Here is a 26,769-nt window from a genome sequence, read left to right as displayed (position 1 = left end):
CCCCTACTCCCTGTTACCGGTGGGGTGGAAGCTTGGGGCGACGCTTTACCAGTGTTTAAAGAAGCGGGGCCGCTCTACCGGATACAGAGGGATTCGCCAATATCCGGGGAATCAGGTGAGGTCAATTTACTCCCGTCTGACCCCGCCAATAGTCTGAAAGGGAACGATAAAATGTTACTGTATAATCGCGTTAAAGCGAACGTGTGGTGCATCGAAGCAACAACTTTCCATAAAATAATTGGCTGCGCACCTCGGGTTAACGGAGCCTCGGCTAAGTGTCTGCTCTCTTCTAAACAAAGCCTGTTTATCGAGGCTCAAAAGTCTCTTAATACGTATAACCTCCTGTTACTTGTTAGTGGACAAACAGCCGCTGAATGAGCAGAGGCCAGAAGCACATATAGTAAAATGCTGTCTGAAGATAAAAATAATACTATTACGTTAGTTACGTTAGTTACAGGATACGCACTTACACAGCTACAGCAGTGAACAAAAAAAAATCAACAGGGCTCGTTTTAGAGCCTTTACGGTAATTTTGTTTAAAGCTTCGCTACAAACTAAAAAAAAAAAACAAAGACGAAAGAGAAAGCAGAACATGGGATGGTAAACAAGCCCGGCAGAGCATGGCGCGCGCGCTTGGGGGCGGGGGAGCGCATTCCAGGCAGTAGAGCGGACCCTTTGAAGTGCTCCCAAAAAGCGGATTGCATGGCGGCATGATGCGCGTGATTGTGCGCGTGCTAGCAATGCTATCCGCTTTTTGGGAGCCCTTTTCAAACCCGCTTTCAATAGTCTCGCTTTGCGATCGCAAGGCGAGACCTAAAAATGGCTTCAACACCCCATCAGGGGTAACAAGCGCGAATATATATGTACATTTGAATAAAGATGCCCCCGTGGTCTCCCCTACTGTGGCCTCTTCTCTTTCCATGGAGGAGTTTACGGTGATATTTTAGCGCGCTTACCAGTAACGCGCTTGTGGGGTCCCCGCATCGCCAAGTTGGCCTGGTTTTCGCTGGTTTCTGCTGCGGCGGATTTCTTTCGTTTCCAAGTGATTGGATGAACCAGCACCCACCTCCAGGTCCAGGAGAAGAGAAGGAGGTGTTGGAGTCATTTACTCCACTCTGGGTGGTATGGACCGCCATACTTACCCCCGCCGGATGGATTCCTGAACTCTTGGGGGTTGATGCGGTTGGGGACCCAGGGGGGCGCCTCATTTCTAGTACTCTGAAAGCAGGAAATTGGTTTTGGCGACATCGTGGTGCCCTGCATTCCGCACAATCACTGGATTTTCCACCCTTTACCTACCTGGACAAGCAACAGCATTCTGGGAACTGTGGTTCACAGGCACCATGTGAGCTGCAGCAGGTGAGCGAAAGGCACTTGCTTTGGGGGCGGAGCGGATCACAACCAATCACTTTGTGGCAGGACATAGAAATGCACGAAGTCAAACACACCTCCTGAACACTGTTGGCGCTGAAGAAGGCTATTCCAGCCGAAATGCATTCGCCGTTGCTGTACATTTGAATAAAGATGCCCCCGTGGTCTCCCCTACTGTGGCCTCTTCTCTTTCCTTGGAGGAGTTTACAGTGATATATATATTCCAATCGCCATTTACTCTCCAATTGAGGCACCACACATCAGCGTTTTTCAACCTTTTATTCCTCAGGAGTGGCAGGGAAAACGGCAACTTCATCTCGCAAATATAAAGACCAAACGCGTTTCAGGCTTCTTCAGCCCTTGTTCACTGGCGTCATCAGGAGGGAGAGTTTCACAGTTTCGCGCCATGTTTGTAGCGCTTAATATTCAATTGCGGCCGTAGTGGGCGTGGCTACATTGCATTCTGGTTTCGGTAGTTCGTATTGCAAATGATGTGTCTCAAAGTCTCCTTTCAAACTCATAATCCTATAGTAGGTATGCTGGCAATGAAATCGTCGTGTCCTCGCCAGTGTTCACCTGGAAATCGGTCTCGCTGTTCCACAAAAACACCGCTTTTCCGCTTCACACGGTGTCAGGAGCCGCTACATCAGCGGCGGGGTGCCTCGCGACTCGAGTAGAGCCGCTACATATTCCAATCGCCATTTACTCTCCAATTGAGGCACCACACATCAGCGTTTTTCAACCTTTTATTCACTCGAGTCGCGAGGCACCCCGCCGCTAATGTAGCGGCTCCTGACACCGTGTGAAGCGGAAAAGCGGTGTTTTTGTGGAACAGCGAGACCGATTTCCAGGTGAACACTGGCGAGGACACGACGATTTCATTGCCAGCATACCTACTATAGGATTATGAGTTTGAAAGGAGACTTTGAGACACATCATTTGCAATGCGAACTACCGAGACCAGAATGCAATGTAGCCACGCCCACTACGGCCGCAATTGAATATTAAGCGCTACAAACATGGCGCGAAACTGTGAAACTCTCCCTCCTGATGACACCAGTGAACAAGGGCTGAAGAAGCCTGAAACGCGTTTGGTCTTTATATTTGCGAGATGAAGTTGCCGTTTTCCCTGCCACTCCTGAGGAATAAAAGGTTGAAAAACGCTGATGTGTGGTGCCTCAATTGGAGAGTAAATGGCGATTGGAATATATATATATATATATATATATATATATATATATATATATATATATATATATATATACACACATACATACACAAACCTGTCCCTCTTCTACCCTTCTCAATCCAAATAACTGACTAACCTATCCACCACTCAAATTACTTTCATATTTCACTATACGAATTAAACACTAATCCTTCTTGGATTCCGGAGTAGCGTGCTACTTGCCGAAAAAGCGCTTTGACGCCTCTTCAGGGTAGTAAGCCCTATATAAATGCAATTACAATACAATACTTGAGCTGAGTGCAGGAGCTGTATACGGTGCCCATTCTAGAATTATTGTTTCTTAAGCAGGACTACTCACCCGTGAGCGTCTCAAGGCGCAGGGCTGGGGCTGCAGGTCCTGAAGGGCGCAGACGTGCTGTTGAGAGCCAGATCGCGAGATCTTTCCTGAATCAGGTTAGCCACGGAGATAGCCGGAGGTGGAGAGGCGGGTTGTACTAGATTTTGGTGGAGAGTTAGGAGAAGGATCCTCCTCCAGTCCTGGTCTTAAGGATCCGAGGGACAGTGGCAAAGGCCAGTTCGGCGGAGGTGTCTGGTGGGTATGTGGAATGAGAGGCGGTGGTTCAGACATGCTGGTCCAGCGTCGGAGGACTTTGTAGGCGTGCATGAGGAGCTTCAACGTGACTCTTGTTGACTGGGAGCCAGTAGAGTTTCCGCAGGTGTTTGGAGATTCTGAAGTTGTAATGAGAGGAGTCCCAAGTCGTAGTTGGCTTTGATGAACACAGAGTTGGGCGATGGCATTCTCGATGACCTTGGCAGGGAGAGGATTCTGAAATTGAGGTTTGTCAGGTCGGCAGACTTTCTTCAGCAAGGAGTAGATCTCAGCGTGTTTCCGGTCGTCAGGAAAGGTGGTGGTTTCGAAGGAGCAGTAGATGGTGTGGGGTAATTTGGAGATGTGGAAGATGTGGTGCGGACAGGGGTCCAAGGGTTCTCTAGAGTGAACGCTCTTCATGGTCTTGTGTCATCCTTGGTGAATGTGGTCCAATTAAGACTGATCTGTTGGGGGCGGCATCGTCAAGTGTGGTGGTGGCGAAAGTGATGGACGAGTTGTCGGTGTCTTAGATCTGCTTGATCTTGTGGTGGAAGTAGGGTGGGGCTTTTGTGGCTTCGCTTTTGGGTTCGGCAAACCCCTCGATGATGGCGTGGAGTTCTTTGCTGTTGTGTGGACTGGTGTTGACTCTGTCCTGGAGGACTGTTTCCTTTGTAGTTTTGGAGGAGGAGAAGGTGTGCCGTGACGGCAGCTTTGAAGTCTGCGTGGGTATCCGGAATTTTGTTGTTGCTCCATCTCTTCTCAAGGTCTGGACACGGAGGGTGGCAGTGAACCAACTGGATTTCTTGGAGTAGTGCTTGCTAGGTACTTTGAGGGGCGCCATCGTGTCATAGCAGTTGGAGATCCATTGTTGGTGGTTGCATGCTGTGGTATTGGGGTTTGTTGATGTCGGCAGTGTGGCTGTGCTGAGGGTGGCATAGAGATGTTCTTCAGTGACCATGTTTCAAATACGGCAGGTAGGGCAATGGGTGCAGTGGTGTATGGTGGGTTTGGTGAAGGCGAAATGAACACAGTGGTGTTCAGCCCAAAGGATTTCAGAGGTGTGCCTGTAGGTGATGCTTTTACTGGCAGAGAAGACTGGGTCGAGCGTGTGTCCCGCTGCTTAGGTCTGAGAGGCGACTAGCTGCTTAAGTCCAATATTGGCAATGTTCTCCAGAAGGGATGCAGTGGTCTGGTCATTGGCGTTGTCCAGGTGGAAGATGAGGTTGCAGAGAAGGATGAAAATCGGTAGATGCGAGAGCCTGGGGAGCGATGAAGTCGATGATGGTGTTGGTGAAGGGCAGGCAGGGGCCACGCGGTCTGTATACTAGGGTGCCGGGGAGAGTGGTGTTAAGGTTGGTCTGGACCTGGAAGTGGAAATGTTCCATGGTGGTCATTGGGTTGTCTGAGTGCGTGGTCAGGCAGAGGTAGTTGTTGTGGGCAATGGCGATGACGACTCCTGGTCGGTCGGAGCGGTCCTTGTAAGTGATTTTGTAGCTGTCGGGGAATGGCACTGTGTGGACCGGAGCTGAGGTTCATCTAGGATTCCATGAGGAAGACGAGGTCAGTGGAGACGGATTCAAGAAGGTCTAAGATTTCCGTGGAGCTTTTGTGGAGGGTGCACGTGTTGAGGAGGATACAGCTGTGCCGGTCAGGTGCGCTGTGGGTCAGCTGGGAGAAGCTCGAGTACAGAGGTGGGTGAGAGTGCAGCTGCAGTTATGGTAGGAAAAAGGTCCTGGTGTGTCTTTCAATGACACGAGGTGGAAGGCGGCGTGGCATCAATGTTGAGGGCGAGCAGGGTGCTGGTTTCATATCAGTGGAAGGTACAAAAACCAAGGTCTGTGGCACTGGGCGCAGTCCAGGCACAGACGCACTTTCCTCTGGCATGCCAGCGGCACGGCCGCACAGCCACTGCCATTAATTAGCGTGAGAGGGAGGTCAGGACAGCTGGGAGGCAGGTAGTGGGAAATGTACCACTTGAAGGGGGAGGAGCTGTGGGGGGGGGGGGAGCGGTGGCAGGGGCACGGCACAAAAGAGTGCAAAGAAGGCAGGGGTAAAGAGTCAGAAAGCACAGGGACAGAAGGCAGACCTGCAGCAGAGAACAGATGCTCCCCACTAGCCCACCAAGGATGAGGTGAAGGCGGCAGGTGGCAGTCTGCGGGTAGAGGAGGACCTCAAACACCAACCAGCAAGGGTCAGTGGACCTGCTAGGGGCAGCAGCTACCAGGTGGAGCTGCGCAGGGAGGGATGCAGTTCACCGACAAAGAACGTGAAATTGCAGAATGCCTTCCCAAAGAGATTCTACTTCTCTTCTTGTTCATTAACGTTTAATTATGTTAATTTTAGATTGGGATTTTGTGTAATATAGCTGCCAAGGTTGCAGAGCGTGCTATGTTTAAATAACATGGGTTTAAAACCTTCTGACTGTAGGGGTGAGTTCTTTGTGTCCAGGAGTTTACATGCAACACTAAAACTGTCAAGAGAACTCTGGTGAACAATGAAGTGCTAAAGCAGGATCAGCATTGCGTCTAGGGACACTCCACACACAAAAAAACAAAAAAACGCATATTCACAAAACTGTATTTTATGAGGATTAGCTGCAACTTACTGCTTTTTACTAGGTTAGTGCCTTTCTGGTGCTTTGCAGTAGTTTTAAGATCTTAGCATTTCTCATTGTTCAAATGGGTGTAGTTCTTGATATTTATATAGGTTTCCCTCTTCTTCATAGATTGATTTTGCACGTCAGAAAATGTCACTTATAGTCATTGAATGTCACTCATAATTACACTGAAATTATGAAAATGTCACACATAAGCAGTCTGAAACCTTGGCAGCTATGTAAAAATGGAAAAGGATCGCCTGGGGGAGGGTTCAATGAAAGTGTGGTAAACCCATGTCAGGAAATCTGGGACAAGGTGGGTGGATAAGAAGAGAAAGATCAACCCCAGATTGTAGAGAAACTTGCACTGTTTTTCTTATGTTTCAGAGAAAAAGGAATGCTTCCAATGGGCATGAATGCTAACTGTGGAGTGACTCTACACATTATGGAGATGCAATGGGGCACCTCTGAGCTGATGGATTTTTACTGGCAGTGCGGTGAACACGCCTAAATCCAACTGGTTCCCAGTTGGAGGAGACTGTGCTCCTGGTGACCTTGCACATCCAAACTCCGGTCATTCCCACAGAAGAGCTAACAGATGTACCAACACCAGTTAAAGAAAAAGACCACTTTGCTGCACAAAGCTCGCGAAAAGAGAGCAGTGGCCTATTTTGGCTGGGCTCAGTTCATAGACATTCCATGGGAATTCAGACTGTTCACTGAAGCACAGCTGGGGCAGAGGGGGGGGTCGATACCCTACTTCACCCTAAAAAACAAATGCTAACGCACGCTGGCTCTTGATTACCCAGTGGGAAATGCTCAAGATGATGAACAGCCCTGAGCTGGGCCTCAATTAGATCAATGAAGAAATGTGAGCCACCCGCCTCATGGTAATGCAGCACTGATCTGTTCTAGGCCTAATGACCGCAACGGAGGGAGGGGTCGGCGCCGATCTTGGAGCCGCTTGCTGCACATTCATCCCAGGGAATGACATTGACAACGGAAAATTGACACTTGCCATCCAAGCACTGTATAATACACAGAAACATACGTGAAGGAGGCGCCCCTGAGCAGGATTTTTTTTTATTGGTTATCCTGGCTCCCACATTCAGATATTCGGTCTGTGTAAATCACGGTTACCAGTTATTGGTGTGGTTCTATTGGTTTGCAGGGCTATACAATTTGGGATCACCGGCTGTAAAAATACAGTCCTCAAACTAGGTAAAATGCAAATAATTAGGAAGGTTGACGTAGTTGAGAGCAAGCATAGGGAACAGCAAGCCCCAATAAAATAATGGTACTAACGCAAGAGTTCAAGTGCAGTTGAAATATCAACTGGGGGAGGGGGGAGGATGTTAATATGGAGATTGATAAGTTTATAGATAAAAATGAACTATCGTCATTAATAGAATCGCCTGTTCTGAACCTCACATCTACCTCGGCCCGCGTGTATGTAGTCAGGCACGCCCTACAACCTAGCCCTATCTACCCCCCCCCCCCCCAACACACACAAAGTACGGGCGGACCCGGGTCACCACCCTACCGCATAATTATAAATAAGAACACATCATAATAATACAAATTTGTTGCTTTTCACAGCGCTTCCAGCCTGTAAGCAACCTCCAAGCACTGTAAGCAGCGGGTGTTGATCTCCCTCTTCAACTCTCGCGTAATGTGAACAAGCTTTGGCATAGCCAATAGGTCTCGCCTTTGGGACCTTAAAAATACACCCAGCACATTTTATTCTGATTACTTGTATCTAAAAAAAAAAGTTAACCACTTTGTGTTTGGGACATTAGCATCGCTATGAGCCAGGGAAGGGTAATGAGTGCTGATAAGAGAGCCAAAGACAAATTCCTGCTGGGGCGTTCCCACTGATAAAGAAGAAACGGCAGGGGGAAACGAGTAAGCTGGCAGTAGAGAGGAATAAAACACCCCGGAGGTCAGCTGAGCTCACGAGTGTTGTTGATGCCTATGCATTGGAAAGAAAAAGCAAGCGAACGCGTAGTGGGGCACAACTTGACACCACATATAGATCTGTCGTCATTGCCCCTAAAGTAAGGGGGCAGAGTCCACCCTTTAATAAGCAAAAGTGAAAGCACAGCGCTGTGTGTGCTCGCCTCTGCTCGCACCACGCCTAACATAGACAACAGCGTCCTGAGAGTGGTGCGCGCGCGCCTATAAAAGTTAACCACCTGGTGTTTGTTTGTGACATTAGCACTGCTATAAGGCAGGGAAGGGTTAATGAGTGCCGTTAAGAGAGCCAAAGAAAAATTCTTGCTGGGGCGTTCCCACTGAAAGTCAATGAAAGTAGCCTATTAGTGAAACTTTATGTGGCGCACTTTTGTCTTCAAGTCACGCAATGCGCACTGCTAAGACTGTTCTGTGTATTCCCTTCCTGGTGCGAGACTTTACAAGCCTCAACACCTACTCTTTCCCTGCAGCCGTGGATCACGCGGGAGCGGCAAGCTCTTTTACGTTTTCTTTTTCTCTCATTATGGCGGCAATTTGAGGAAGGTGCAAACCGAAGAAATTCCTTTGGATCCACCTAAACATATCGACTGCGGCTTAACAAAATAAACCTCGGTAAAACAATTTAATGTGATTTTAAAGTCAGTTTGAATTCTGTGGAATAGTGTCTGCCTCTTCCTGTACATGATCATCAAGTAAAGCGAAAATAACTCCGTGAACTGAATGCGGCCTGGGTTTAGGTAATACTGGGAGCAGCTGGCTTGAAAATGGAAGGGCGTGGCGAGTTGAAATACTCAAAGGCCCAGGGTGGCAACAAAAAGAGCAAGAATAAATAACTTAAACAACTGGTTTTAATTCTTGACTTGATATATGCAGTCTTGGATGGTGCCCACCCCTGATGAAATGTCAAGCAATCTATTTAACAATCCAAGCAGCGGCTGGTTGTTGTCGTCATTCTGATCGCTGCGCCATGAGGGTGTGCAGACTGTGAAATGGGACCCCAAAGTTATCTTACAGAAACACACGCATCAGCAATTCCCTACGTTCACTTAGAAATCAAGACGCTTCGTTAGCAATCCTCCCAGCACATCCCTCTCACTTGTGTTTAAAAAGTGAAAAGCATACCGCCGCTAGATACATCACAAACATACTGCTGCGTCACGGCAGCACTCGCAGAGCTGGACTCTTGTTATGCTGCGATGAAACCGCACATGATCGATAGAAGAAACTGTAACGCCCTGAACGTCTCAGGATCGTTTAACAGACACGATAATGAGAACGCAACCACTTGTGAAGGTTTAGTTATTTTAATGAAGGCAAAAATAATACAAGGAATAAACAAAGGTTATAGTCACTGGAATCCTCCAGGCTAAGTACGTTACCAGCCCACAGCACGGATGGTCCTAACCGTCCTCTGCATATACGCCGATCCCGGCGTAGGCCAACAGAGGGCAGAAATGAAATGGCCGACAATGCCAATCGGTAGGCTGTGAGGGGCACGAAGAGTGTTGGGGAGAATCGAGGAGTCAGGGAAACATCCAGCCGGGGTCTCTACCTGAAGGGAGCAGCCGCTCAACCTCTTCCTCAGACTGCACCGGGACGCGGAGTCACCTCCTGGTGATGCGTCACCGATACCCCAATCACAAGCAAAGAAGACTGAACCGAGAGCAGCCGCTCGATCGATCCTGTGGACTTCCGAGTCTGTAACGCGGCAAACACCTCCTGGTGTGCGTTACAGCTGGCAGTCCCTGTATCTCTGGTCGGGCTGGGAGTTACGACTCCAACCAGCAAAAGCGCCACTGCGCTTTGACTCAGCCGAGTCAAAAAGCGAAGCTCAATGGTTATCCGGTAGAGCTTCCGGGTCCTTCACAGGTGACGATGGGGCAAGACACGGCCCAGGGAGTAACGACTCGACCTACCTCCGTTCTTGCCTTACTGGAGCACCACTCCGGAACACTGCTCTTCACTAAGCAGGTACGTCGGTGTAAACACAATATCCGACAGTGTTGTACCTCCCGGTTCCTCCCTTTATAGGGCGTGTTTTCCTTAAGTTATGTAACAGCTCTCCTGTTTACATAAGGGCGTGTTTTCCTTGAGTTATGTAACAGCTCTCCTGTTTACATAAGGGCGTGTTTTCCTTGAGTTATGTAACAGCTCTCCTGTTTACATAAGGGCGTGTTTTCCTTGAGTTATGTAACAGCTCTCCTGTTTACATAACCTCTCAACCGCTAAGCATCCTGGGAGATGTAGTCCGTTTTCGCTGGTTACCGTTTTCCTCCCCTCGCATGACAGGAATTCTTGACAGAAACATGACGTGGGTGCTGTAATAGACACTGCGACAGCTCCCGTGACCTATTGCAATATTTCCATGGTGACCACAGAGAATGAGGAAGTACTTTGCCAACCCGAAGCATGGAAAGCGTGCAAATTGCCAGAGCACTGCCAGTAGAACCAGAAAATGCAATTACGGTTTACAGCTTTTAAATAGACAGGCATGCCCAGACTACTAGAAAGACTTAGCCCTGACTCAAGTAAAACAAGAGGAGGCGACATCCCAGATGCCAGATGGTGCAAAGCAAGATAACGATATGGGAGGAATGCAGCTGGCACAATGCGCGCCGCTGCTCGCTCCCGAGCCCCCTAGGCCAGGGGAGTTAACGTTAACAGAACAGGCGGGACATGATGCAGTCTTTGGCCATTTGCGCGCTTTCATTACTGAAAGCCACACGCAAAGGCCAATAGAATATGTGGAAGTTTACCAACTCCCACGGAGAAGTTTAGGAAGGGTGTGGAGTGCCCCCAAGAAGCCTCCCATAGAGCAGCGCATGCGCACTGCGCTAGGCTCGACCTAAAAATGAGTGGATTTTACCATAAAACAGTCAATAAATAAATACATACATAGTACACCGTGGGGGAGCGGGAATGACGGACCGAGAAATATAAAAATATCAGGTTTTAGAAAGGACAACGACATCATAATACAAATTTGTTGCTTCTCACAGCGCTTTCAGCCCGTAAGCCGCCTCCAAGCACTGTAAGCAGAGGGTGTTGATCTCACTCTTCGACTCACGCAATGTGAAAAATACGCGGATTTTACCATAAAACAGTCAATAAATAAATACATTGTACACAGACCAGAAAGCTCGGCGCAGAGCACCCGTTTAACACCAGTTCATGCGGCACTGTCCCCCCCTCCACTAAAGCGGCTGCGCTGCAAATACAATTAAAGTGTTCACTAATTAATTGAAGGAGACAGTATAACGCCGCATGCAAACGATCCAAACCTGATGAGCAGGGCCAAAAGGAGACAGGGCGGTAACAAAGAAGCCTCATTTTCAATCAGAGGCCAGCGTTTAGTATAAATGATGACGCCAGCCAATGAAAATGATGGGTGGGGCTTCAAGAACCCTTCAGAAATCTTATCGATTACAAGACGCCTCGCAGAGCAAGGCGCGCGCTCCAATGCTAGGCGAGACCTAAAAAGGGGCATTATCACATAGTAAGTATATTATACATATACTTGTAATGAAATCAAAAGGTCTTGACTCACGCCACACCTGAAAAGACAGCATTCTCTTAGGTTTTCAAAATTCCCAGAAGAGTATTTCTCGCTCACTGCATGCTAGTGGTTGTTTGATGCATCATTAAGCTTCCTTTGGGCTGATAGTACAGCAATGCAAGAGGGAATATTGTACATTTCATAAATGCTCTTAATCATTACACTATTAATGATTTGACTCAGACGCACTATACAGAGGAATACTTTTAGGGTTTTTATCAACTGTATCAGTTTTTTTATGTCTTGGGCAAAACGGAAAACGCAAGCCAGACCTTGTGGCTTTGACAATGCTCGTTTGCATAAGTAATTAAATCCATGGGTCAAAGTAAATTGCAAGAAGGTACTGAAGAGAAGGTGAAATGAATGAAGGAAGGCGGCAGAAGATGTTTAGGGGGGTGGCTATTAACGTCATAATTCGGCTGCTTCCTCAGACCCCATATCCTGATCTCAAAGAGGTAAGGTTTATTTTGTCATGAACCAAACATTAACTTATTCAGAAAGACGACATATATGCTTTGCTCATTTGAAATACATACAAAGTGCAATTTAAACCTCAACAGGATTACCAAAAACCCACACAAAACACAAATATAGTGCTTCTCAGGTTATGGCTGATTGGGGGGGGGGGAGGGGGGAGATGGAATTGATAGAAAGGAGGAAGAAAATGTAAAAAAAAATAAGCACACACAAAACAGAGCTCCATTAATTCATTTAGGTTACTTACACACAAATTTACGTCATGGTTAGAGCAAACTGGTCCTATAGCTATTACACATCACCAGCATACCCCATGAGGAAGCCTTTACCAGGACCATAGGCTACTGTCTGAGTCGGATTATAAATGCATGTTACAGTCCATCTGTGGGTAAGCGAGTCACAAATGAGAGAGCGGCACTTTCTGCTGTGTCATGAAACCCTCAAGAACTGTCACTTAGGTGGAAAGAAAGAACGCCCTACAGTTCAAACATTTCGTCTTTTGGGCACAACAACACCAGATTAGAAAAGGGACTGTATGTATGTAAATTGTTATTAATCATCTATTCTCATCTATCTACTCTGAAGTGTGGGCATGGTGGTGGGCAACCTACACAAACAACACAACCCGGGTCTGCCCATCACCTACTCACCCTTTCAAGAGATCAACTTCTGGTCACGAAACCACAACCAAGAAAAAAACATATTGAAGACATGCTAAAGACTTATTAAACATTTGGAAAGGACTAAAGCAATACCCACTTCAAAACAATTGTAACTGGACAATGTTATGCAAGACAACATGGGAGACACTCCAATGCAATCTAACTATAAAGAAAAAAACCGTAAATCTATGCAACTCGAAAAGACTGGTCACATTACAAAATTGTAAGATATTTTAATCTTAATATTAAATAATTACATCTAATAGGCTAAGTCACAAAGGACTGCTATTAGATTATTCTGTTCATCATGGACTCATTAACGCTTGCACACTTCGAGTAAAGTGTCACTTGATAACCTGTGGCCTCGTTTTATTTTTTTTAGTTTTACTAATCAACTGATCATAACCCAAGGGCCTAACTTTCACACTAACCACCCCAGCCCCGCAAATACAAAGCACTCTGCAAGTTTTCAGTTGGAAAGAAGGATACAATGGTGGATTTACTAAAAACAGAAAGCATTAGAAAAATTCAGTATCGTGAAGATAAAGATTAACATTTATATTTTAAATTTGGTCAAGCAAAATCATAAGTCATTGTTACCATGGTTACACATACTCTTTGTTGTGTTTCAAAGCCACGTGGTCGGACTCAAAGTAGTACACATCAGGGTCTTCCTCCTCCTCTTCCGCAGATTGCAGGCTTCCACTCTCTAAAGCAGGGGGGGCACATCCAACCACCAGCAATGCCTCCACAGGAGGCTTAGTCAGTCCATCACCTGCACTCCCTGCAGGATCACAGTTATCTGTTTTGTCTGTCTCAGTGACAGCCGCCGAGTTCACCAAAGAATCAGTGACACAAATATCTTCGACTACATTCGTTTCCGTGTCTGCAGCTTTGTTTTTCTTAATCTCCCCATTCTCCCTACAAGGTGAGGTACTACTTTGTGGGATCTCTCTCTGTGGAATGGCTCTGCCTGGTGAAGCTCTCAGGGTGTACCCATGTTCTTCATGTTCCACAAAACAGGTTATTTTGGCGGCTGAAACAGGATCCTGGCCTGGAGGTGTAGTTTCTGTTTCCCCTGAGACTGGAGCCCAACAGTGATCCTTATTTAAACTGCTTTTTGCAGTAAAATGTTCCTTCGAGGCACTGTTATCACCCACAACATCCACCTCCTCTTCAGAATCCCTTACCGATGGCTGAGTGTCTGAGGTGAGCGCGGTTGCTAGCTCGTTTGCCTGAGTGACATGTTCACAGGGTGGGTAGTCATTTGCTAGTTTATAGTCCTCTAATTCTACATCCTCTTGTGAATTTGTGCAAGGCACACTATGGTCTGAATCTGGGCCCTCTTTGTCACTGTAGCGCAATGGCGAACAATTATCACACAAATTTCCATTTTCTGCTACGGTTTGTTCATTAGATAAGCAGGGGACAGTATTAGTGTCCAGAATAGTGTTAAGTTCAGACTGGCAATTATCACAACTCGAAGCAGACACCTCCTCCTCCTCAACTGTTCCATTTACAGTTTCATAGTGTGCAATCTCTTTGCTTTCCACTAAAGCAGAGTCATTGCTCCCTTCCTTACAAGCATTTACCTCTTTGATTTCCCTTTCGTCACAGTCATCCAATAAAAGACATCGCCGAGCTCGTTTAGTTCCAGGAGAGTCTGCATCATTGTCAGACACAGAGCCCTTTCTTTCAGATAGCTCGGGAATGGCATTGATGGTGGATTCTTCCTCCGAGCTGTTCAAGAGGTCTGAACGTAAACAACGCTTGGCTCGCTTCAAAACAGGCGATTCAGACTCATCGTGCTTTAACTCACAGTTATCCACAGTGTCTCTATCAGTGCTGTCCTTTTCTGAAGTAGACAGCTTTCTTTTTCGAGGGCTTGCACAAGAATCACAAGGACTTTGCTGCTTTAGATCTGCACTTCTCGCACCGTTTCCTCCCTTTGGTGGCTGCACAGGTTCTGGTCTTTTCTTTGGTGATTTGGACTGCACAAGAGGATGAGCAGGTAATTCGTCTTGATGAACAATACTACGATTCCTCAAGGTTCGGCCACAAAAGTTTTCATCCAATCCATTCAACCCAACTGTTGATCTTGTGACACGACTAGATCGAGAAGCAGCCATACTATGGCAAATTGCTAGTGTGGGTTCTGCATGATTCACTCATCAGGAAACCCTGAAAACAATAAGAAATAGTTTTAGAAGGGTACAAAAAAAAATACATTGGGGCAAATACTCACTTAAATACTTTCAGTAACACGTATTCAAGAGTCATACATGCACTAAAATAACGGCATTTTCAAAGTCTATCACAATATACAGGGGGAAGAATCAGACTGACAGTTAATTGCAACAACAAAACAAGTAAAATAATTATCCCCAGGGTTAGATCATAGTCATCCCCAATCAACATCCGTACCTTGCTTCACTCTTAAGTTATATTCATCCTCTTTGTACCACACCGATCGGCCTATATATTCTAAAAGCACGGATCACAAACCACAAAATTATTCATTATTTTTAAAAAAAATTAAACCTCTAAATCCTCATTTTAGACACAAAAAACAAACACAATCTCATTGAAGAAGAAATATTATAATACAATCTTGTGTGTTATGCTTTTAAAAACGTATATATCCAACATATATGTTACTGTGCAATTATGAATTGACCAGTCTTATACAATTGTGCAGTACTGATGGATTATGTCACTGTTTCTAGTCAGACACGTTCAGGGGGCCCAACATGTACTTCTTAAAACCACCTTGTTGAGGACAGAATCCATTTCTATTCTTCCCTCATCCAAATGGTTTAAAACATTATCATAATTACTAATTCTATGAAAAACAGAACGAAAAAGATCAAATACAAAATATATATATTTTTTTCTTTAAAATAGAAATGTCAATACAATAATGAATGTCACAATTCCATTATATCAACACTATAGTATAAAGAAAATACAGCCCTGTCAATATGGTTAAACGAGGATGAATATAATGTAAAAAGGTACAGATGTTGGCTGATTGGTGATTGAATACTATCTAAACCTGGGGGCGGGTGGGGGGGCAGTCTTCAATTATAAGAAAACCCTACCCCCCCCCCCCCTCTTGAGGGGTTTCTCTCATTGATTAACTGTGGTAAAACAGAAACAAGCTATTTTCAAGCAGCACTCAGAAGTCTGGCCACGAAATAGAGGAGAGTAGACTAAAATTAAGGAAATATATATATAGGTTTCAACAGGCAGGTGAGCATAACATGTAGAGGAGGGTTGAGAGGTCATAGCTATAGCATACAAAGTATGCTCTAGTAAGGTAATGAGCACAATACTGTAGCAATGGTTCATACCACATAGCAACAAGATGGACATAATGGTCCAGTGAGACCTTCGTACTCAGTTTCTAATTCCCCAACGAATTATATTCAGACAAACGTGTACTCTTCTTTATGACAAAATGCCATCCAGCTTGATATTTTAGCGCAGCACTTGCAGAATCGATTGTTCTCTCCTCCAAAGGGCTTGCTATCTGGTCTTTTAAAACACATAATGCTATTAAATGGTTCAACATGCAGAATCAAATTGCCCCTGATCAATAAGGTTTTGTTGAGCTAGAGTTGTGTGTCGCTAGCCACTTATCACAAAACACCCACAGCAGTAAACGGGTCACTCTGGCCTGTCTGAGGACCCGTGGCATTGAGTGCACAGATTCTGATGAGCAGTTCATGTTTTAAACATGCACTGCACTGACAAAACACATAGAACTTTATTGGCATTTTAAATATAAAATTTTGACTCCGCAATAAACAAGTTCAGATATTCTCCTGTGGCCATCAGTCACTGTCTGGTAAGAGTTGATGGGCAAGCAAATCTTTACTTAAAACCAATGACTGGACGGAGTAGACACACCCACCCACCCACACCGACCGACAGGCAAACCCACACAGACAGACCCCCCTATAATCCCCCCCACCTTAAAAAACAACAAGATTTGCCTTTTTTGTTGTCAGAAATGAAAAAAGTTTGTTTTTTTAGTCAGATGAGTGCCTGTCCAGGTAGGGATAACCATGATCCTCTCTATGAAGAACTGCTATCCCCTACTGAAAGGCTGCAAAACAATCTTAAAAAGTAGCTTCTGTGACTTTCCACAATGCGGACGTCCATGTAGGAACACTGCATGTTGCAAGGCTATCATTCAGCACTTAGGACAGAGTAGGTGTTGCATGTGACCACAACAAACCTTTATCCGTTGCGGGCCTGAGGTATCTTCTGGATCCAATCATGGGACAGAACACAGAGGTAGAGTGGGTCTTGAACTACACCTGGTAGTGCACCAACTAACAAAGACTGATCCAGATTGTAAACTATTAAGGCCTCTTCATGCTTTTCACTGCACCAGACAATCAGAGAAAGAGGAATGCCTGGAATACAAGGTTTTTAAAAATATAGGTTTTACCGAACTGAATTTCAAACTAACCCTCTACAGCAGTCTTAACCTTTTGACTTCTGTGCCTCCACCCCGAATCTCCCCCACACTTAAGCATTTAAGTGTAACCTGCGGGACACCCACCAAGTCGTTATTGGAATCAGAGCAACCCCACTGAGTCATTAATGGAAGCAGGGGACCAGGGATAAGCAATCTCAATGATTTGAACTGCAAAACAATACACAAAAATACAGAAACAAACATTCATCACACGTGAAATGTTTTATTTCATGCAATTCACACAGTTTTTTTTTTTTTTTTTTTTTTAAATGTTAATTTAAATAGCAAGGTTGGAGCTTTTCTAAATTCAATGAAGCCCAACCATAGTATATACACTATGTAGGAGCAGTGCAAGTAGATCAAACAGTCCGTGGCTATAAACTTAATTTCAAGCCTCCAATTTCTAAATCCTTCATATTTTCCAGAACGTTTAAAAAAACTTTTCAATTCACATTTGGATTATTTACAAGCACTTTATTAATCTGTTATTTAATTTTCTAAGCAGTAGCGGACCTCTAGGGGTCCCCGGACCACGGGTTAAGAATTGGTATTATCGTGCCGTATTTAGTAACTATGCTTACTTAACAGGGAGAAGATCCCCTTATCCTATTTTTTTGTTTTTATAAAAGGTAGATACTTCTAGCTAAATGTCCTAAACTTAGGTACAGTAAAAGAAAAAGAGTAAATAACTGAGTTTTCCTTTCAGGAGAATGAACAGCTGTCACTTTCACATTTACAACAGTTGTAAAACAGCAATGTATCCCATCGCTCGGATGCAGTTAGTCTGGACCGTTTTAAACCCACAAATAAGTTTCCTAACAAAGTTTTCAATAACTTGTAAATAAAATGAAAACTGAACACGAAGCACCTGCAATCCAGCGGGAAAACGCATTCGCCCGTTAGCAAACATCAAGACGTGAATTCTGCATTATTTCAAGACCCAGTGTCTCAGTGACTAAACACCGCATAACTCGCTTGATAAGCGGGATCCGCGGATTGCAAGGCAGCACTTAAAACTCGGCTCCTTGGCTGCATTCCCAGAAAAGTATTCCAGGAATTGCAGTTGCACATTTCATTTTATAGTGGAAACATAAGTGGAATGGAATGCCACAAATCTCCTTCTGCCCCAGTACCGTGATTTTATTAACATACTTTATCAGATGCGGCCTTTTAAGTTATTTATGGATTTACCAGAATGTGTTGCACAGAGGACCGCACCCCTAACTTGGCAACAGGGTCGATAGTGAAGGGACAAAATGTTAATAATGGACACAAAAATTAAATAAAATACAGCAGGCGTTCCAATGCCAACAATGACTCCAAGATGCACAAATACACAGTAGTCACAACTTGACTTGAATCCTGAGGGTCCCTGGGGGCCAACTAGCCCTCCCCGGGGCTTCATTTATGAGTTATGGGGGTGGGCACGCAGCCCCCCCCGACCATCACCTCCCCGGGGCTCTTAACTTATTTATTAAAAAAATGTGTGGGGGGGCTCTATCTCCCACACAGCCCCCCCACCACCTCCCCAGAGCTCAGTTTTTTCAAAATAAACTAATGTATGGGGAGGGCACGAGCCCCCCCACACGCCCCAGGGACTACCACCTCCCGGGGGCACTGTATATTTAAATTTGGGGGTCCATTATGAACACCCAAGCCCCGGGGACCACCACCTCCCCGGGGCTTTAAACACGTTGGAAGGGTGGGGGGGGTGCAGCCCCCCTCCTGGAGCCCTTTATGGCCCTGGGGACCGCCACCCCCCCCCAGGGGCGGATCCTACAGTGTCCCGGGGTGCCCACCTCCGGGACACTGACGTTTGCTATGGATTGGCAGGAGCCATGTGGCTTCCACCCTGCCATAGCAAACTCTGCTTTGCTTCATTGAAGCGAGAGCAGAGAAGCCCGTTCTCGCTTCAATGAAACAAAGCAGGATTGCTTTTCCACAAGGGGAGCTTCAGGTCAGCAGCTCCCCTTCTGGAAAAGCAATGCCGGCTCCCGAGTTGGTACCACCCCCCCCCCCCCCCACGGTCCCCAACGGAGCAGCCAGGCCCCGGCGGATGGGGTCCCTGGTGCAAAAACAACAGTTAATGGACAGAATGTAGAACATTGTCATACATTCACCCCAGTACAGAGATCTGGGCCTAAATCCATCGTTTTTTTGCTCACCATGCCATTCCAGTTTGAACCCAGCCATATGCAAATCAGTCTTGACCCTGTGATGGGGTCCCTGGGGCCATTAGTGGCCTGGGAGGGGTACCACGCAGACCCCCCTCCCCTTACATTACTATAAACAAAAAACGGAGAGGCCTGGCCCCGGGAGATGGGGTCCCCGGGGCCAGAAATGGCCTGGGGGGGGGGGGGGGGGGGGGGGGGGGCACGTGGCCCCCTTCCTGTTTATTTAAAAGAAATAAAATGGAGGTCAGGCCCTGGGGGATGGGATCCCCAGGGCCCGAAAAATGGGAAAGGGGGGGCACACAGCCCCCCCCTTCTGGCAAAAAAATATATAATGAAGACTGCATTGGACCAGAGGCCCCGCCCCCTCCCTGCAGCCCTCTGCAAATGCGCCCCCAGGTGCGTTGTAAGTTAGGGGAATTAATTCCCCTTGAATACAGAGGTTCCCTGGGGGCCAACTAGCCCACCAGAAACCTCCAGTATGTGCCAGGGAGCTGCGTTGCAGAGAGGTGGTCCAAGGCCACGCCACTTTTTTACACCACTCTGCAACGCAGCTCTGTGGCGCTTACTGGAGGTACATGGAGGGGTAGTTGGTCCCTAGGGACCTTCAGGGCTCAAGGGGACTTAATCCCCCAATTTACAATGCGCCAGGGGGGCGCGTTTGCACAGTGGTTGAGGGCGGGGCCTGATATTACAAGTGTGCAAACACACCCCCTGGCGCGTTGCAAATTGGGGGATTAAGTCCCCTTGAATCCTGAGGGTCCCTGGGGGCCAACTAGCCCACCAGGTACCTCCAGTAAGCGCCACAGAGCTGCGTTGCAGATACGTGTTCCGAGGCCACGCCCCTTTATACACCACTCTGCAAACGCGGCTTCTGGTGCACTGCTGGTGGGACGATGAGGTCCTCTTGTGTCCCGAGGACCTCAGGACACAAGTGGACTTAATCGCCCCACCAGCAGGGCACCAGAATCCGCGTTTGCAGCGTGGTGTAAAAAGGGGCATGGCCTAGGAACACCTCTCTGCAACGCAGCTCTGTGGCGCTTACTGGAGGTACCTGGTGGGCTACTTGGCCACCAGGGACCTTCAGGATTCAAGGGGACTTAATAGGGATGTTATAGTTAGAAATTAGCATTTATAAAATCTTAGAAATCAACTTAAAAAAAACATAGGATTGAGGAACATTATAATTGGAAATTTTAGTTTAAAAAACCATTGAAATGCACTGAAAATACCATAGGTTTCAGGCACGTTATAGTTCGAAATTAGCATTTAAAAAAACCTTAGATATTCACTGAAAAAAAACACTTAGGTTTCAGGGACGTTATAGTTAGTTGGACGTTTCACTCGTACAAAACCATAGAATTTCCGCCGTTCTAGTTAGTTCAGCTAACTAGAACTCGCGCCCCCGTAATGCACTGCTGATGACCTCACATATTACATCATTCATGACATGGTCAGTGACATCACTGATGACATCATCCACGTGACAATCTGATGCACCGCCTCACACTCTAATATAACCTTTGATACACCCACTGTAAACTGGACAACCATTTTCGAAACCATGGACACACCAATACCAGTTACTACATACCTACCCACCGATTCCTAGGTCTACACACACACACAAAGTCAAAAGATAGCTTTATTCGATTTCAATATAAAAAAAATCATAAAAGCACAATAAAAATACATACAATAAAACACATTAATAGAAATCGACATACATTTCAAATTAAGTACATCATAATGGGACAGTCTGAATCAAAACAAAATTAAAAGTTAATTCATAGAAGATCTGCACCTAATTGCAAATTTTAAAAACTTAGATACAGCGTTAATGGTCATTTCATCTTCTAACAAAAGCAGTTTTAAATAGGCAGGTCTACACTGCCTCGGGCCCCAGATCTTTAAAAGGGGAATCAAATAGCTCTTCCTCCCCCACGCATAAAATTTGCAGAACAAGACACTATGTATTGTTGATTGCGTGGAAAGATCACCACAAGGACATTTAATTAAGCTTAACGACCAATCATTAGTATCTGGGAAGGTTAGCAACCTATAATAACTACCAGTTCTCAATCGAGCTAATAACATTCTATTGTAGCTAGATTGCTCAGGAGATAAATAAAGCTGTAGACCAGAGCCCTGCAAAAGTAAGTGATGTTGCATTACAGATACCTTACTCCTCTCCTCAAGCCACCGTTGATTCTCCAGGAAAACAAGACAACAATCCTTAAATGCCTTTCTGGATATCAAGGATAGCGAGGAGGGAGTACTAAAATATACTGGGTGTCCCATATTGGTCATAAAATCCTTTACATATGAGAACCACTGAATATTTTTTGCTCTCTCAAATCTGATACAATCCACAAAATAGCTCTATTAAAAAGGCAGTAGCCGTCGAGGTCCATATCTTATGCCATAACAATAATGGACTGATTTTAATCAAATCGGATATATAAACCAGATCTAGTTCCTTATGGCAAACGTATGTGGAGGTGGAATTGGGGACAGCTAACAGATAACGCAGGAAAAGATTTTCTTTTACTTCTATTTCCGGACAGTCTGCAATACCCCAAATGCCAGCCCCATATATGGCAGTTAAAACACATTTAGCCTTGTAAATATCCATAAGGATACGAACAGGCCTACCCCCCAATTTATTAGCGAACTGTTTTACTACGCCTATTGTACGAGCAAATGCGAGGTTCCTGGTATTGACCGCTGTTGTCCAGGTACCTCTTTTATTAAAAACAATCCCCAAATAAGAAAAAGTACTTGTTAGTCCTATCTTAGACTGCTCTAAAAAAAATATTACAGGAAATCTTATTCTTTGATGTGCAGCACATGGTAAAAGTCTTCCCAATATTAATTTTTAGGCCCCTAGATCCCATGAAAGCTGAAAAACTAGTTATCGCCTTTTGAAGACCTGTTTTGGTTCTAGCCATGATAACAGCATTATCTGCGTATAATAAAATGGGCACCGCCGTGCCATCAATTTGGGGGTAATCTACTTAAAGCTTTGTTAAAAATTCCGCCACACCATTTATATACAAGTTAAAAAGAAAAGGTGCCAAAATACAGCCCTGCCGAACGCCTTTCATTATTGGGAATTTATTTGTACATTCTCCTCTTTTTCCGAAACGTACCTTTGCCCCTCTATATAACTCTTTAAAAAAATTAAGGATGTTTAAATCAATGCCAAGTCCTATTAGAGTATCCCACAAAACCTCATGACTCAAGCAATCGAAAGCTGAGCTGAGATCAACAAAAGTCATAAAAAGATTACCCCTTTTTGCCACTGTATATTTACCAGTTATTATGGCTAGGTTAAGTCCTTGTTCAACAGGAAAGAACATCACTGTCCTTGGCCCATGTTTGCAATCTATTTAAGATGATTCTACCTGCCACTTTCATCAGAGAATCAAGTAGCGAAATGGGCCTATAAGATTTAGGATCATTTCGATCTCCCTTTTTAGGTCTCGACCTTGCTATCGCGTAAGCGATCGCAAAGCGAGACTATTGTAAAGGGGCTTTTCAAAGTGCTCCCAAAAGCGGATTGCATGGCTAGCACGCGCACAATCACGCGCATCGTGCCGCCACGCACTCCGCTTTTGAGAGCACTTCAAAGGGTCCGCTCCCCCGCCTGGAATGCGCTCCCCCGCCCCCGCCAAACGCGCGCGCCAAATTTGCTTTCACTTTCGCGCCGCGAAACGCAAATCATAACTAAGCAAATCATTTAATATCACCGCGCCTCAAAATGAATGGGTCTGTAATGCAACTGGTGCTCATGTATAGCGCAGTTATACCTTCGGGTCGCGTTTGCGCCATATAAAACTTCAACAACAAAAAAACTCGGAAAAAATGAAAACCATCGGAAGCCGTGCTTCCAGTATTTTAAACGATTCATTTTGAAACCACGAGGGGCTTTCGAGGCTCTTCCTCCGGAGGGGTGTAGACGAGTATGCACATAAGAAACATATTGCCCGTTAACATGTCTAAATAGGGGTGTGGGTGGGTACGAACAGTAAGGGACAGTGCAGATGACTTCGAGCCAGGCGCGCAATGCACATTGGGATCAAAGGGCTTCAGCCCCACTCCTCACGTCGTGTGTGGCAACCCAGGCTGAGACAGCTTCCTGGGCACCAGAGTACTTCACAGGTCTTTAAAAGACCATTTGCTTGTGAATGAGGCTTTGCTGTTTTTCACCCCTTCTCAGAGCCCCTGCATCTCCACTCTTAACTACTGCTGGAAGAGTCAGCCCCCCACCCGAAATGTTTTCTTAGCCCCCTCGAAATTTGGCTCTAGTTGCGCCCCTGCTACGAGTGTATCTAAAGGGTGATGGTGACCAAGCGTGCACCACTGAGCGCCGCTCCTCTAGATGTGTGCACGAGGGTGCTGCTGCTCTCATGTCTGTGTAAACAAGTCTGGTGGCCGCCCAGCGCGGGCTCAACAATCGTCCTTTGTGGAGGGTGCCGTAGCCACCCGAGTCTGCGCACATCAGTGGTCCAAGTGTGTGTGTGTGGGGAGGGAGGGGTCTGATGGGCACGACGTGCCCATAATTGTAACAAGCATTGACATAGTCAATAGGTCTCGCTTTTTTGGACCTTATAAGTATTTAGTTTTGCAGCACAATATCTTTTGCGCAACACCATCAGCTGTTGAATGGCTAAACCTTGTACCTTATAGGTGTTTAGCCATGTAACAATTGATGTTGTTGCACCAACGATATTGTGCTGCATAACTAAATACTTATAAGGTCCCAAAAGCGAGACCTATTGGCAATGCCAATGCTTGTTAAAAATAGGGACTACTATCGCTTCCTGCCAAGTGGATGGAAATCCCTTATTATTACAACTATTTAACACATTAGTCAGGAGCGGGGCCCATAAGGAGGTATTTTCCTTAAATATATCTATAGGAATCCCATCGGGTCCTGGGGCATTATTTTTTGAGCTTTCAAATAGAGCTAATTCCACCTCGGAGACAGAAAAGAAAATCTCCAAAGGAAACCAGACAGAAGGAATAAGCTCGCTAGTAGCCGACTGATTTTGACAAGTATTATTAAGGCTGAGCAAGTCATCTTTCTTCTAAAGCTCAGTGAAATGATCGACCCAGACCGATTCTTCTATAGCAAGTTCTACCAGGTCAGATTTCCTTTCGACGAAAAAGGGAGCATTTACTGCTCTCCAAAAAGCAGTATTATCTCTCAAGGAGGATGCCTTTAATAATGTGGCCCACGCATTCTCCTTTATCTCTAATTTCCGTTTATGTAATGTGATTTTATACGCTGTTCTGGCGGCTCTAATATCTTGCTAGTTTTTAGTTTTTTTTTTTAGAAATCTGCTTCAAATTAGCATGTGCTTTACTGCACTCTGAGTTAAACCATCCCTCTACTTTATATCTCTCCCCTTCCCTTGATGTTCTTGTCAATTTATTACCAATTTGTATTGCGATCTTTTGGAAAGCACTAATGACCGCACTTGGATCAGGGGATTTCTCTAGGCAGGTCATAAAATTACTATATTGATCTGTTATTAGGCTTTGCAAAAAGTTTGAAGAGTCAACCTTATTCCATTTTATTGCGCCAGCGAAATAGCATGGCGATATAAATTTTCAACTGTATTAGGTGCTGTTCTAATGCTCGTCCCGATATCAAAAGTTGAACTAATCGGAAAATGGTCGCTTATCGCAATGTCCTCTGTTTTGAACGACAGGACATTATGACAATAGCTAGTAGTAACCAATGTATAATCTATAACAGACCGCAATCCACGTCCATTAAAAGTGGGTTGAAAGCTAACCTGTGGGCTACATAATTCATTTACAAAACCCAGATTCCAATCATAAGTTAAGCTATTAAGCAGATTTCCCAGCATGGAATGCTCAAAGTGAGTGCAAGGGTCTCCAATTAGATTAACCATTCCACATATACCCAAGTTACTATGGGGGCATAAATGGCAATTAAAATCGCCTGTCAATATAATACACATATCATTGTGCTCCGAGCCTATCCCAAGACGTAACGAGTTATTTAAATCTTCCAGGACTATTTTGTGATCTTCCTTTGGAATGTTATTATACAGATTTACTAGGGTAATGTGTTGCTTGCCTCCCATTAAGAGAGAGAGAATCTGATAAAAATTATGCCCCCCGGTGGTCTGGAGCTTTATGGTCAGATTAACAGTATTGGAAATATATGTACAGAGCCCACCAGAGCATCTACCCCTCCTTGACTGAGATGCAGTCGAAAAATGTGCGATACCCTTCAAGATGAATCTCCTCCTGTTCCCAGCACTCTTGAAAACAGATGACATCATATTTTCCAATAAAATCTCGGAAGATGGGGTCCTTTATCTTGTTTGATAGACCCGCTATATTCCATGATAGCAGAGCCAGCTTCCCCCTTTGAACATCTCCTGGCAACTCCAAAACAGAGAAATTATCAGTACAGATACCTATTTCTATCGGTAGGGGATTTACTCCGATGTCCCTCACTAGAGTGTTTTGAGATCGTTGACAGACTAGTTCGCTTTCATATTCAGCACCAATATGTTTAAACGCTGCGTGTTCTTGTCTATCTAGTCCTACTAGTGGTCGTGAGACAATTGGAGTCGCTGCTATCTCATTTTCCCATCCCTCATGCATAGCCCTCGAGTTATCATTTGCCAAATAATTGGCTCTTTTATTTAACTTACTAGGGCCTCCACAAAGATCACACTTAACACCAGTAGACAAAGGGAGTCAATCGACCATCTCCAGACAACTAAACCTATTGACGGTCGGTATTCCTCTCCAGGTGTCCCTAGAACTTACTTCCCTGATTTTTTGCCATCCCCCCTCCCTTCAGTCTACTCCTCTTTCTTGAGGGCCTACTCTTCCCCAGCTTCGGTCAGGAACTGGTTCATAGCGAATCCTGGGAGGATAAAAAAAGGAAAGTCGCTTAGTTCCAATACCTTCGTTATTACTCTGGTTATCCCATGAACAAATATAAATCGACCGTCCCTGGTCCTCAAAATTTACCAAAACGCAGTCGCCCTGGATGTTTTTTCTTCCATGCCCCACCCAGGGCACCCTGCGCACCATTAGAATCTTGCTCGTCCTATTAGGAGGTAATGGTCGTTTTACATTGAGCCAATGCTGAACCTTATTTTTTAGTGACCCAGTAGGCTCCTCTACATCCTCCTTCAACTCTGGTACCCCGGTCAGGACCACCAAGTAAGGAGTTACTTCTGGTGGCAAATTGATAACTAGTTTCCCCAATGGAGATCCCCAGGTACGATTCCCCGTAGAGTCCGAGGCAGTATCCTTGGTTGTATTAGTCTCCTGTCTGATATTCGCAATGGGGGTATTAGCATTGCCCATTGACTTTTTCTCTAGAACAATAGTATCTGTTATTTTTGTAGACTCGGCTGGAGCAGATAGTTTATTTATCAACAAACCCCCTGATTTATTATTTTTATAAGTTAACTTCCTATCTCCAGCCTTTAGTACCCCAGGGTTACTCGGAGACTTAGAGAAGACAATCAGTTCAGTTAACTGCTTTTCAATGCACCTCAGTCTATTTTCTACAGGGGAGAGGTGTATTTTTAAAAGTTCCCTCATACTCGAAAAGTTTATTATCAGCCTCAACATCCTTAGTACTTATAAGCATACCATGGGAAGCCTCTACACTCCCTGAACCCAGAGTTA

At 45.3% G+C, this 26,769-nt stretch overlaps 1 protein-coding gene across 1 annotated transcript in view; it reads right to left on the bottom strand.

The window, feature by feature from the left end:
- ZZZ3 (zinc finger ZZ-type containing 3) overlaps nt 1-26,769 on the bottom strand; it is a 333,973-nt gene that overhangs the window by 252,671 nt on the left and 54,533 nt on the right. Inside the window, exon 2 of the mRNA XM_085602036.1 lies at nt 13,030-14,595. Coding sequence (XP_085458162.1) covers nt 13,030-14,543 — 1,514 coding nt within the window. The 5' untranslated portion in view covers nt 14,544-14,595. The remainder of the gene's footprint in view (nt 1-13,029; nt 14,596-26,769) is intronic.

The sequence above is a fragment of the Triturus cristatus genome, chromosome 4_2, assembly GCF_964204655.1.
Source record: "Triturus cristatus chromosome 4_2, aTriCri1.1, whole genome shotgun sequence".
NCBI lineage: Eukaryota > Metazoa > Chordata > Amphibia > Caudata > Salamandridae > Triturus > Triturus cristatus.
The sequence above is the reverse complement of the archived record's forward strand: the minus strand, read 5'-3'. Positions and strand labels throughout refer to the sequence as shown.